Below are 13,425 nucleotides of genomic sequence, written 5' to 3'. Positions count from 1 at the left end.
TCTTTGAACAGATAAATATGTACAGGTTGAACAATGGCCACTGTCCGTTATATATGTGTGTGTGTGTGTATATATATATAGAAGATGGGTTCTGTGGGCGGACGAAAATCCATGTGCTGATTGTTGGACGCTGGAGCTTTACAATCACAATGTCAAGCTGAATTTGCAAACAATGTCCACTATCAACTATTGCACCGCTCATCCAGAATCTCCTGTAGGGACTTCAGCGAGCTACTCCTGTTTGTGGCCCCGACGGGAACGAACGTCCTTATTTTCGTCACGACTAAAACACGTTGTCTTATCAGTTTTTACCCTTATTGTTTTTTTTTTTTTTTTTTCCCCCCGCTTTTAGCCGCCTAGCCAGCAGAGGGCGTGCGCACACGTTCGGCCAAAGCGACAGATTCCCTTGTAACCCGGATGAACTCGTTCCGTTTACTGGAAGTGTGGTTTTGATTTTTTTTTTTTTTTTTTTTTTTTTTTTTTTGTAGTTCTCAGAGAGTAGAATAGACTAATGTAGTATTTTAAAACGCACCTACTCGCAAATATGGACGAGAAACCACGGAATCTGCCGTCCTGGATGCTAAGCGAAGAGAAGCCCAGTGCGATGGCCTCTCATTCCGACAGAAAGATAAAAGGAAGACAAGTCGAGAGGTAGTTTCCTTTATCCTTATGTTTGGGAATGAAACATCAAAGTACACGGACCGTGTGATTATGTATATAGCGATATTAAAAATACTCTTCGCCCGATAAGTCCACTCTCTCTGCATCGGGTTCTTTCCATTGTAACCGCTAGCTGATTTGGCTCGCGCAGCAGTCCCCTGATTGGGCTCGCGCTCAGAGTATTTGTGGCGCCAGTCGTCTTCCCGCCATTTTGGTGCCACGAGATACATACAGTTATACTGTATGTACAGTCTGTGCCACTGTTGCCAATCTAGATTTTTTTTACTCTAAATCTAGTCACTTAACATCCAAATTAGTTTTAAGCCAATTACTAAGTGTAAAGTGTAATATAATTTAACAAAAATAATCTATGGTTTTTAGTGTAAATGTGGTGTTGAACTGAAGACCATCTTTTTTTTGGTAACACCACCGCCATTGAGTCTAACACCATACCGTCCGTGTCTTTGTCTCACAGGGAAAAACAAACACTTCACAATGTGGAATTTATTTTATTTCATCGTATACATATGGTGTATTGACTGTTAAATGTCCCCTAAAACGTTTGAAAAGAAAATGAAGAAAGCAATGGTTAAGGTTGCGAAAGCTGGAAAGGCAAAATTAAAGAGAAAATCAATAACGATGAAAGAGAAACTAGATATTATCATGCGTATGGAGCGCGGTGACAAGCAGAAGGACATTACAGCAGCCACTGGTCTAGCAGGGTCTACAATTTATACCATCTTAAAAAACAAGGAAAAAATTCAGCAAAGTGCTGAAAACGTTATCGGTGGTACAAAGCTGACAAAAGTTTCTCGCTCACGTCATGCTGTTTTGGAGAGGATGGAAGTACTACTGCTTCACTGGATCGAAAACCAGAACGAGAAGAACATCCCCTTATCGACAATGTCAATCCAGCATATGGCACTGCTGCTGTTCGAGGGCCTCAAGAAGAAAATGTTGGAGGAGGGAGATGAGACGGTGAAAGCAGTTGAATTTGGGGCCAGTAAGGGGTGGTTTGATCGATTTCGTCGAAGAGGTTTACTTCACACCCTGAAGCTGTCAGGCCAAGTCACATCTGCAGATGGAGAGTCGGCAGCCACGTTTCCCAAGGAATTGCAAAATGTGATTTTAGAAGGGAGCTATGACCCCAGGCAGGTTTTCAACATGGACGAGACTGGTCTATTTTGGAAACGGATGCCATCTAGAATGTTAGCATCTCAAGAGGGAAGGAAAGTGTCAGGCCATGAAACTTCCAAAGATAGGCTGACCTTACTTCTGGGTGGTAACCTAAAGGGTGATGTGAAGCTGAAGCCGCTCTTGGTGTACCATGCAGAGAATCCTAGGGCTCTGAAAGGAGTGATCAAGTCAAGCCTTCCTGTTGTATGGAGATCAAACCGTAAAACCTGGGTCACACAAGAGGTGTTTATTGACTACATAAGGAGTTACTTTTCACCTTTTGTGGAGCAATATTGCAAAGAGAACAGTTTGCCTAATAAGGCTCTCCTCATAATTGATGATGCCCCAGGCCACACTGCAGATGTTCGCTATGCCGACAACGTTGAAGTCCTACTCCTGCCTCCTAATACAACTTCTTTGCTTCAGCCCATGGACCAAGGGGTAAAAGCAACATTCAAGGCATATTATCTCCAGCTTCTAATGAAACATTTGGTCAATGAAGCAGAAAAGGATTCATCTTTGAAGGACGTATGGAGACAATTTGACATCAAGATGGCACTTTGCTTCATGGCTGAGGCATGGCAAGGCATCAAGCCTGAAACAATGAATGCAGCCTGGTCCAAACTTTGTCCCCATTTTGTGCACGGCTTCAAAGGCTTCAGTCAAGATGACATTCAAAACCAGATTCGTCAAAGGATTGTGCATTTGGCAGGAGAGGCGGGATTTACAGAAGTGGATGAGGCTGATGTTGAAAATGTCTTGACTTCCCATACTGAAGAGCTGTGTAGTGAAGAACTTATTCAGTTGGAGGAGGCAAGTAAGTCTGAGCAGGCAGAAGATATAGAAGACCCAACAACAGTGAAAGAAATGGATTTTGACATGCTTCATGAAATTTTTGCTGCAGAAAAACACTTGCATGAACTGATTGCAAATTACGATGATAATACGGATAGAAGTATTCGTGTACGAAACGCATTAAAAGAAGCTACAGTTCCATATAGAGCTTTGTATGACAGTAAAAAGCAAAGTGTTCAACAACCTTCAGTGCAGCGATTCTGCAAATCACAAACAAAAGAAGAGAGAGCAGATATTGAAAAACAAGAAGAAAGCACAAGCAAGAGAAGGAAAACTTTGAGTGTCAAAGAAGAGGGAGCAGAATCGTATTCTTCTGCACCTTCGACTTCCAGCGGTATTACAAGACGGACAAAACAGCCTCGATTGCTCATTATTTACGAATCAGATTCAGACCCCGATGACCGTAAAGTTGTATATCCTGCTGAAGAAAACCCTGAAGATTTAGACAGCATTGAGCTGCCTGCTGTTCAGGGTTTGCCTTTGGAACGCCCACAATAAAATGCCAGTAAATCCCAATCTGCTGCACTTCACCTTCACCTACACTGCTGCTTCAAAAAGTAAGTGAGCTGTTTAGTGGCTGGAATTCCTCTTTAAACTTGATGTAACAGTTCTTTATTGCGTTGTAATTTTTTTTAAATCACTTCTTCAAATGTTCATCTTCTTCAAAACCTTGTGTTGCATGAAGTTGACATTTTAGTTTTTTTTTTCCATTTTAATATTATGTTTAACAATCTCAATGTTTTCATAATATGTAAAGATCATCATCGTCATTATCATAGGTTACACACAGACATGAAGGCCTTGCGTAAGGTATACACTGTACTGTATATTAGCTGTATTGTTTTGAAATTAATCATTTAACTAAATTGGGTTTTTAGCCTAGTCTACTTATATTTATCTATTAAAACAGCTGGGTAATTTTTACTGTATCAATTAAGTGTATGTACCTATCTCAAAGGTAGTACAGCTGGTGCACAGATTCAAATTCTTTCCTTCAGTCAGAGTTTCTACCTGCTGCAGGGGCTTCAGAAATCTTCACCCTTGTGCTTTTTTGACCAGCAGCTACAGGACGCGTTTTGGGGGGATTCACTGCTGCTGCTATTGGAAGTTCTGCCAATTACTAAATACAGGGGTTCACGCACTTTTTTTTTTTTAAAGCCTGGACTGTGAATGTTTAAATGATGTTTTCAGTATTGAAGTAGTAGAATTGCTTGTGTTGTTAGTTTAAGCAGGTTGTGTTTGTCTATTATTGTGACTCAGTTGAAGATCTGAACACATTTTATGAGTAATTACTTGCAAAATGTAGGTCATTTCAAAGCAAGGACATCATAACAATTACAACCCCCTAAAAAAGACATTTCAATTGTGATTTCCTTCATTTGTCCAAATTTTAGACACCCACTCACAGTGGTGGTAGTGACGTCACAATGTAGGTTTTCTTTCCTGAGTGACAAGACGGCTGTTTTTCTCCCCGCCTCTAGAGTGACTGTGTACTGCATGAATGAGGCTGAGCTTGTGGAGACTGCGCTCCGTGTTCTCACAGAAGGCAACCATGGGGACCACAGAGTCGTAACCCAGTCAGCACAGGTGGGTGACATTGCGACATTAGTGTTCACGTGACACTGGCTCCGGTAATCGCAGCATGTTACATTTACAAGTACATTTATTTGTTTAGCGGACGCTTTTCTCCAAAGCAACGTACAGAAAAATACAGTGAGTGCATTATAGTGCATGACACCAAGTCTACAGTGCAGAACACAGTTTAGATTTCCATGCACTCTGTCAAACCGCTAAATAAATGAATGAATAATTGATGACTGCACAAAAGCAAAACTGATGATTTTTATCTATGAACAGAACTGCACATTTACATTACGTTTCCTCGTTTAGCTGACGCTTTTCTCCAAAGTGACTTACAGTGTTAAGGTTATGATTATTCATCCATTTATACAGCTGGGTAATTTTACCGGAGCAATTTAGGGTAAGTACATTGCTCAAGGGTACTACAGCTAGAGGTGGGATTCAAACCATCAGCCTTTGGGTCCAAAGGCAATAGCTCTAGCCACTACGCTACCGCCTGTTCCATAGAAAGCTGAGCGCATCCAACTGCTGACAAACGTTGCGCGTGTCGGGATATAGCAGTAGCACTCAGACTTACACAAATCACGATGAATAGCAGCAGCGATCCTCCAACGCAGTGTTAACTCACTCTCATCCTACACCTTTATATTTTTAACAAAAAAACTTGCAGCATCTAATTATGTACTCTTTTTGGCCACTGTCAAAGTAATGCTTACTCATGGATCATTTATACGGATATAATACCAGTGACTTCACTACTTGCCACTATTTGTTATTAGAGATGGAGCGTGACTACAGCTGAGGACAGAGGGAAAACAAAGTGTGACACAGTTGGAGAAAAAAGAAAATTTTCAGCGCATTCATCATCTGATGAGGACGACAAGTCATCCGAATCCCTGGAGGCTGAGAGAACCTATGTCTCGAAGACTGATCTGAAAGGAGTCGCTGAAGAGGAGACTCTTCGTTACACTGACACCTCTGACCATGACCATGCTGTCAAACCAGATACCATTCCACAGCCAACGGTGAAGGGGCAGAGAGTTGTGGAAGCATCAGGCCAAGAACTTCGGGGACTGGATCCAGCAGGTGACGCCCCCAGTGACGAGGGCCTCCAGCTCCTGCGGGAGATCTTCTTCGCATGATTGTTATCTTGCAGGCCTCTGATGTGGTGCGATACAGGAGTCATTTTCCTGTCCTTGTCACTACCAATGTGTACCTGTACAGGAACCGTGCAATATTGTACAGGTACAGAGGTATACCTAGTACTTACCAAGGTGGCACTCTGAAGCGCAACAGTTTGAAGCTGATGGGTATAATGAAAGAAGGTCTGGTCTGTAAATGCAGACACTAAGCTGGTCTGTGTCCTCTTCAGTCGAGCAGTGTCTGACTAGAGTCGCTGACCGCTGAAGAGGCCCATGGCACCAATGAAAAACTCAGCACACTGACAGGAACCAAAAATGGGAGAATATGGGCACTGGATTGCAGGGTTGGCTTTTAGAAAAGAAGGTATCCCTGTTAGCTTCTGAGTGGTTTATTGCCATTTACTTTTACTAATCGGTGACATTTTTCCTTGATGTTATCTCAAAAGAATATTTATTGATGGGGATTTATTTTTATACTCTGTGAAATGTGCAAAGAAATTTTATGAAAGTAAATTATTAAAATGATCATTGAAGACAAGTAAATATTTCTAATTCTCTAGATGGGAGAGAATTGATTCTAATTCTCTAACTAGTATTTTTGTTCTTCAGATTTATTCTGGGGACTTTTTGGAAGGACAGTAGCAATTTGTTATGCTGTCAGCAGAGGGCGCACATTGAGCTCAGAAAGAATCGTGTCGCGTACATGTGAATTACAGAATAGGAAATCAAGAGAACTGCAGTTCTGCAGAGAAATTAATTACATTTAGGTTCCACATTTTGTTTAAACACTTGCATTCTGATGATATAACACCATAAACATGTCTCTGCTTTCCCTCATCCTTAGTCATGGATTTGAGTAATGTGTTAAAATCAAGAGGCAGAGGGTTTGTGGGTTACACAGAACATTTGGACAAGTCCTACACAACCTGAAGACGCATTCTTGCGTCCAAAATAACTGAGCCATAAGAGGATATAATTAAAATGCTCACGCAGGTCAAGAACAGGTGGTGTGGCGATTAAAAACCAGGACTCTTGAGGATTCGAGAGGACTCTGCTTTACTAAAAACACCCAGCTGTATAAATAGATGTGTGCACACCGTGTTCTGATTGGCCCCCGCACCGGTGCCAAGTGTTTCCGTGGTTGGTGGAGGCTTGTGAGAATTGCGCCACAGTTAAGTGTTCAAGTGTGCGGTTTCCAAGGCAACCGTAACAGCCTACAACTATAAACTTTATCGATTTATACAGCTGGATATTCACCGACGTCAGGACCAATACATTGAGCGCAACAATAATCCTGTTTCCAGAATCTGAAGTTGTCACCATCGGTGCTCAGGTGTGCTGTGAGTGCCACGCCATGCTCTCCTGATGAAGTGGCAGCTGTCACTCAGCGAAGATCAAGCATCACACCAAAGTATCAAACAGAATGTGAGATGACACAGCATGAGTGGTCCAGAGTGGGCCCCGCAGGACCCAGGTCACCTCCCACAGTGAGACTGCATACACGCTGCCTCCTTCGTGGGAGAAAATCAATGCCACTCCTCGCTGCTGCCTTTTCCCTCTGTCTGCCATTACACCACAATGATTTCAGGTGGAAGTGAGTGTTTGAAAAACAATTTTTTCCTCCTTAAAAACATTTTGAATGCCACAAAGGCATATATTCTCTGAGAAACATGTTATGATGCTTTTATCTCATTTTAAGGGTTAGGGTTAAATAGAAAAGATATAAAAACATCAGATATTCTAAGAGACAAAGAGAAAATATTAAAGTACATATGTTGTGTAACTGAAAGCTAATTGGAGTGATTTAGCCTGGCGAAGGTGAATGAAAAATGTCTGATGAATTAATGTAATATTTTACCTGCAGTGGAGGACAAACTCAGGTGACACCTGACAGAGAGGAACAAGTGGGATATTGCACAGGATCTGACAGACAAGGGTGTGGTGTCCGCTACTCCAGTCTGCTCCAAGACTCATCCCAGACAGCAGAGATATTAGCGATGAACCTGACCTTCTAGCGAGGTCTCATTTCACAGCGTCTCTCGTTGGAGGCCTGAAGGTTCTGGCAATTACGCTCCACTTGATTATGTGCTCCTGAGTTGCTGTAAAACAGGAAACATTTATTGCCAACATTTAATGCACATCACAATGGCTTTCTTGTGGTATCGATTTAGCATTAGTCAATAACTCTTGACAAATAGAGATGTCAAGCTCGTAGCTCAGGCCTCTTAAAGTTTTTATTTTGAAGGCTCACATTACTACCTTGAGATGCGCTGCAAAAAAGAATGCGAAATGCAGCCAAATGCACTTTGTACCAATCAGTAAGTTTCTTCGTGGGTTAACAGGCCAGGCTGTGCTCCGTCAGCTGCAGATGGAACACGGGATCGCGGGACAAATGTGGAATTGTCAGCAGACTTTCCCGGATCAGCATTCCTCTGTTTGGTGTGCTGCACGTGGAGTGTCTCAGGGGAGAAACACGTTTGTTTTGTTCGTTGGAGGAGGAAGCTGAGATCCACCACAGCTGACCAATCAGTGTCTTTCACTCCAGCAAAATATGAAACCATCACACATCATTGACATGTGACAAGTGTCATTCGCAGCACAAATATGGCCTGGAAATTAATGTGCAGTGAATTATGCTGATAGAATTTTGACAGTATTTCTTACTACATGAACCGCTTGTAGAAGTGCGCGTTCTGTGAAGACGCAGCTCGGTATCGATGCAGTCGAAAGTGCGTTCTTGTAAATTTGACTCTTATAAATGTGTCTTTCAATGATTTACCGTAATCTTATGTTGCTCACGTGGGCCTTTATTCTAAGTGAAAGTAGCTCTTCTGAAGGGGAGGGTGGTTAAAAAGTACTGTAAAGTAACACATTTTATGGGGAATCTCTTTCAAATGTTGGCGCATGATGGCAGTTGTACTATAACCAGTCACTGCAGAGAAATGTTTTACGGAAAGCAGTGTTCCCATGAGCAGCTGAGTGTTGCTGGGGTATGCGTCTCGGTTGCTCAGCTGCCTCCTGATGCCAGCAGTCATGGTTTTAAAGGAAGGGTATGGGGGTTCTTTTGTACATTATTGTCAGGTGCCCTGCTGTGGTCCTTAACTGAACTTACACATTCCTGCTGTCTAAATGGGTAAAATGTATAATATAAACTTTTTTTATTTAGCTGAAAGGCAATTTTAAAAAAAGGCCCTAATATTTGTAAAAAAAAAAAAAATTGATACTGCAGATAAAATAATGAAAGTGTGATGCATTTTATCATAGAAACCAGCTGTTGGAGGTTTCTATTTTTTAATCCGTGCAATGGTGACGTTGCTTGTGTGGTTCCAACCCTGGAGTACGAACATCTGAGCTATCTCACATCTGTACCTGGAGAACAGGGAAAAAAATCTGTCTCGGTATCCTGTAAAATTCCTTTTGTTTATAACATCTCTTCCACATGCCATATTTTAACATCTAATGCCAAGTCCAAAGCCCTGGATATGATGTAATATATTTTAAAAATGGTAGCATTGTTACCCCACAGCTCCTGGGCTCTGGGCTTGAACATAGGTTCGAGTTTGGGCCCATCTGTGTGGAGTTTGCGTGTTGTCCCTGTGTTCACGGTGGTTTCCTCTCACAGTCCAAAGATGCGTTTCAGACGAACCGGGGACCGAGCGTGCGTGATTGTCCTCTGACGGTCTGGCTTCCCATCCAGAGCGTACCGGACCTCATGCTGTTACGTATCAGAGATAGGCTCCAAACCACCACGACCCTGCATCGCACCGTCGGTGGTTTGCTTTATTGGAAACTGGTTAGTAGCGTGTGTGACCAGCGAAACCCAATAGAGTTTCATTAAACAATCTCTTCATCTCCTGTATTGAAAGGAATGGAAAGCAGGACAACATAATGTTTATTTAGTATTATGAAATACAGCATCCAATACACTTTATTTTTTATAGTACCATTCAGGTTGCCTCTGAGCTCTTGAGGTAATACAGTAGTAAACATACCACTGTATTTTGTCACAGTAAATGGCGGCAGTTTTGGGGTTACAAGTCGGGCCAAGAGGAAATGACTCACAGCATTTTTCAGTGGAAAATTAATGGAAAACTCCAAAATAAGTTATAAAGATCATTAAGTATAACTTTAGCTGCTGCGGTGTCTAGGACTTTTGTACTTAGTGCCTTTGGGCAACGTATGGACAGTGAATTTATAATAGATCTCATACTGTGTGAGTGTGAAGTTATATTTACTCCTTTAGCTGACGCTTTTCTCCAAAGCGACTTACATTAAGGTTACAATTATTTACCCATTTATACAGCTGGGTAATTTTTTTCTTTTATTTTTTTTTTTTTTTTTTTACTGGAGCAATTCAGGGTAAGTACCTGAAGCCTTGCTCAAGCCGTACCAGCCGGAGGTGAGGCTCGAATCTACAACCTTTAGGTGCAAAGGCAGTTGTTTCAACCACTATGCTACCAGATGTTCCCTTCATTCATTATACCAGATAAAAACGATAATAGTAATAACAGCGTGAAGCCTGGGCACACGAGACGCCGCGTAGATGAACGACTCGCGCAGCTGCACGAGAGACTTTGACTGACGACAGTAACCTAAGTCTAGACCGATGTTGTAGTACCGTACGCACCGTGGGGCTGCGAACGCGCTCACTTGACGCGGTACTGTGCTTTACGGAACAGGGTGTGTTCTCCTTCGCGCGCGTCAACAGTTCGCCGTCTTTCATCACCGCTCCTCGCGCATCCGGCTCCTTAACTGCCGCAAACCCGCGGAGGGCCTGCAGGACACGGCTGCGCGAGCACGAGCGCGAGGAGTAGCAGAAGCGGGAGTGGAGTGGAGGAGAGGCGAGGCGCGGTGCATCGAGGCGCACCTCCCGTCCGTCGACGCAGCGGGGCGCGGACGGAGGGAGGGACGGACGGAAGAGGGAGGGGGCAGGCAGGCAGGCAGCAGAGAGACTTGCGGCACAGTGAGTCTCCGTCCCGGGAGCGACGCGTCTTGACGGCGCCGCCCGAAGCCGCACAGCGGTAGCGAAGAATCCCACTCATGGTCACGGTAAGCGACCTTTTCCCACGTCGTTGCCTTATGGCGGAATGGCCGCGGGAAGAGCAGCTCGTGTTTCTCGGACGGAGGAGAGCATCAGCGCCGGTTCGCTCCTTCGCCCTCATTCTGAGGCGGACGCGGCTCCGGCGATACCAGCAGCACAGCAGCAGCGTCAGAGGTGAAGCTGCTCGGCTACCGCTAGCTAGAGTAGCGGCGGAAGGAAGCGCGCGTACGGTGCGGGTCCTCGTTATTCTACTAGTGCACGTCTGTGTTGCTCTCAGTGCGCAGGCTGCTGTTAGTCTGTTCTCGGGGAACCAACCGTGGCGTGGCGTGGCGGGGCGGAGCGGAGGCGCCGGCAGCCCGCGCTGAGCTGAGCCTCAAGAGCCTACTACTGAACGGAACGGGGCGCCCGCTCGCTTAGGCTCGACTCGGCGGCGCCTCTTTCAACACGTTTAACCTGAAAGGCCGGTTTTATATAGCAGAGAGAGGTTTGCGGTGCGCGCGAGAAGGAAGGAGAGGCGGATGGAGGGAAGGAAGGAAGGAAGGAAGCAAGCGAGTTCAGGTTCAGAGCGGGGTCCCCAACACCCGCGGCGGCGAAAGAGTCGTGAGCGCAGTTACATAACAAACTTGCTCTCTTTCTTATTATTTTTTTAAAAACGCACTACGCACCTACAAGATGGGGTCAGAGTGAAGTGCGGAGTATATCTGTGACTCGAGGAAGCGAGTTGCCAACCGGGGGCTCCTCCGCTCCGTGTCGTGAGCCGCGCTCCCGGCGATGTCGTCACGACACGCGCGCGTGTCCCTCGCGCCCTTTCTTTTCCGCCTTCACACGTGTCCCTCACATTTTGTGGCGTCTTAACCCCTCAGCTGTTGATGTTCTCGCCGCTCTTTCTCCTCTACGTGCGAAGAACAGGTCACCAAATGTTCTGGAAAAGTGACTCTGAGCAGTGAGCGTGTCCCGGTAGCGAAGGTTCCCTCATCAGTGTGGACCGACAGCGGGACGTAGAACCTCCACGGCCTGGTGGTCCAAACTGCTCAAGTTCAGGTCAACAGCTGAGATGTTTCGGAGGAAATGCGGTTAAGATATGTTTTCTTCTTGCTCTGGGCCCACATGCAAAGTCCAGGTCTGGTTCTGGATTTAATCTTTGTCACTCAGTTTAATTTATTTTTATAGAGTGCTCGGCAAGAAAAACACATACATCAGAAAAGAAACAAAGAAGAGAGTTGGTTACTCGCTATCATAATATAGTACTTTTATAGAGCTCTAAGTATACCTGCTGGCCACTGGGAAAAGGAACAAAAACTCCCAAGTGAAGGTTGAGGGAGAAACAAACCTCTGGGGGTCCACGGGCCAGCGGTTGCCCACCCCTCCTGGGCATTCTAGATTAAGTAACAATCCTAAACCAGTTAACAAGTAATAATAATATTGTTACTATAGGGTATCTTAGATCCCCAGCTCAGCATGGAATGTCTCGTCCATCATGGCAGTTGGTCATCATCTTCGGTCAGCATGGGATTTGCCTCTTACCGCCGGCCGGCCGGCCTCCTCAAGTCTCATGTAGGGAGACGATGCTCATCAAGAAGCGGCTCGCCTGTTTCGGTAGCCTTGGCCGAGACTCTTAAACCCGGAGGTTTAGAACAGGTTCGAGGTTCGACAGCTGCTCTTCGGTCGTGTCGCTCTGTGCCTCACGCGTCGAATCGAGAAGAGGAGGCCCGTGTCACCTTGAAGTGAAGTGCGACTCTATCCTCGATTCCGGGAACTGTTCTTAAATAACATGTGAAAGGCGCGCTTTAAAGATAGGCTTGTTACACTTTAACACATACTGCCGCAGAATATTCTGGACTGCTGGTGTAAAGTGAAGTTCGTGATCTTTCCGATCATGTGGGAAGAGAGTGAAGGTTGCGAGCGGGGTGATGTGTTTTTACTAGATCTTCTGAGTCGGTCAGATGTTCCCATTATTGTGAAAGAAGGAGGAACTTGAAACTGAGAAACGGATGAACTGTTTCAAGGGACTGGTGTTGTGTACCTGCTATGTGGGAAGGTAGGTGTGTGGTTTTTATTTTTTTCCTGCCATGGATCATCTGCCACGTTCCACAGAGCGCATATTTAAGTCTTCACAGTGGTAAACCTTAAACTTGATATTTTTGTTTTCTACTCTTTTCCAGCAGGATCACCGCCTATCCAGAAATGTTAAATTTACGGAGAATTTGGAGAAAATGTCCCGCTTTATATACGTCACCATGGATTCTTAAGTTGTTTGAATCCCTCGGAGGATTTTGAGACCTGCGCATCCCTGAATTGTGCTCTTCGGTCTCATTCTTGTGTTCAGGAGAGTGTTGTAAAGAAATGGAAATTGATAACCAGTGAAGACCTTTGTTTTCATTACTGAGGGATGTATGATGACTTTCTTACCTTAGCTGTGAGTAAGTGTGTGTGTTCGTTCCTTAGGGGATTCACCCAGTGGAAGCAGGGGACTTTGGGCGACGGAAGTGTTTTGCATGTTTAAATAACTTGTTACAACTATCTCTTGTCCTCCGAGGTTAGAGAGGACAAAAGGAAAATGCAGTTCCCCAATCTAGATGTCAGGGTTGTCTATATTTAGCGTCCAGAATGACAACAGATGGTGAAGACAGCATCTTAGTATTTATAGTACATTTATTTTCAGAAGTTCCCAAAGATAGAAGGAACTTTAGTTGTCGCCCTCAAATATTAGCATTCAGTCTTTTTTCTAAATAAACGGCGCATTAAGACTGTCTGTGCCTGCGCTTGCTGTTGGTGTGTAGTCGACGTTTCGGTGACTAAGCCGTTTCTCGGGAGAGGGCACCTGACATACCAGCTGTTGGAAGAAGCTGACCGAGGGGCCTTGAGCACGTTTCCCGGGGGTGAAGCTGTGACGCGACGCTCCGTCGCACAGCGGCTCCCGAGCCACCTTAAAGTGTGTTTTGTTGCCGCCGGTAGGCAGCGCATCCTGGG

The 13,425-nt window shown here is 44.7% G+C and overlaps 2 protein-coding genes across 5 annotated transcripts in view; both read left to right on the top strand.

Annotated features, from left to right (window-relative positions):
- The first annotated feature begins 493 nt into the window (after positions 1-493).
- LOC108920779 (cell cycle regulator of non-homologous end joining) lies at positions 494-6,006 on the top strand. 2 transcript variants are annotated; one of them, XM_018729817.1, is made up of 3 exons: positions 494-651; positions 4,173-4,278; positions 5,052-6,006. In XM_018729817.1, exons 1-3 carry the CDS (start codon positions 545-547, stop codon positions 5,412-5,414), a joined length of 576 nt encoding a protein of 191 aa, XP_018585333.1. In that variant the 5' UTR covers positions 494-544; the 3' UTR covers positions 5,415-6,006. The 2 variants fall into 2 exon arrangements, 1 of the variants encoding a protein (XP_018585333.1); XR_001965005.2 differs by lacking the exon at positions 5,052-6,006 and adding an exon at positions 1,136-3,248 and having other exon boundaries at positions 596-651; positions 4,173-4,251.
- A 4,028-nt stretch (positions 6,007-10,034) lies between these two features.
- LOC108920911 (fatty acyl-CoA reductase 1-like) overlaps positions 10,035-13,425 on the top strand; it is a 46,124-nt gene continuing 42,733 nt past the window's right edge. Inside the window, exon 1 of one of the 3 annotated variants that reach the window (XM_018729996.2) lies at positions 10,035-10,463. Coding sequence is in view for 1 of the 3 variants with exons in the window: in XM_018729998.2 (XP_018585514.1) it covers positions 10,455-10,463 (9 nt within the window). In the remaining 2 variants the exon portion in view is untranslated. The remainder of the gene's footprint in view (positions 10,464-13,425) is intronic. The other 2 variants (XM_018729997.2, XM_018729998.2) reach the window with 2 other exon arrangements.

This window comes from Scleropages formosus, chromosome 21, assembly GCF_900964775.1.
Source record: "Scleropages formosus chromosome 21, fSclFor1.1, whole genome shotgun sequence".
Lineage (NCBI taxonomy): Eukaryota > Metazoa > Chordata > Actinopteri > Osteoglossiformes > Osteoglossidae > Scleropages > Scleropages formosus.
The sequence above is the reverse complement of the archived record's forward strand: the minus strand, read 5'-3'. Positions and strand labels throughout refer to the sequence as shown.

Coding starts and splice junctions, on each gene's coding strand:
- LOC108920779 (XM_018729817.1), top strand. CDS start 545: ATGGACGAGAAACCACGGAATCTGCCGTCCTGGATGCTAAGCGAAGAG. Junction 652..4,172: donor AAAGGAAGACAAGTCGAGAG/GTAGTTTCCTTT, acceptor CCCCGCCTCTAG/AGTGACTGTGTACTGCATGA. Junction 4,279..5,051: donor TCGTAACCCAGTCAGCACAG/GTGGGTGACATT, acceptor ATTTGTTATTAG/AGATGGAGCGTGACTACAGC.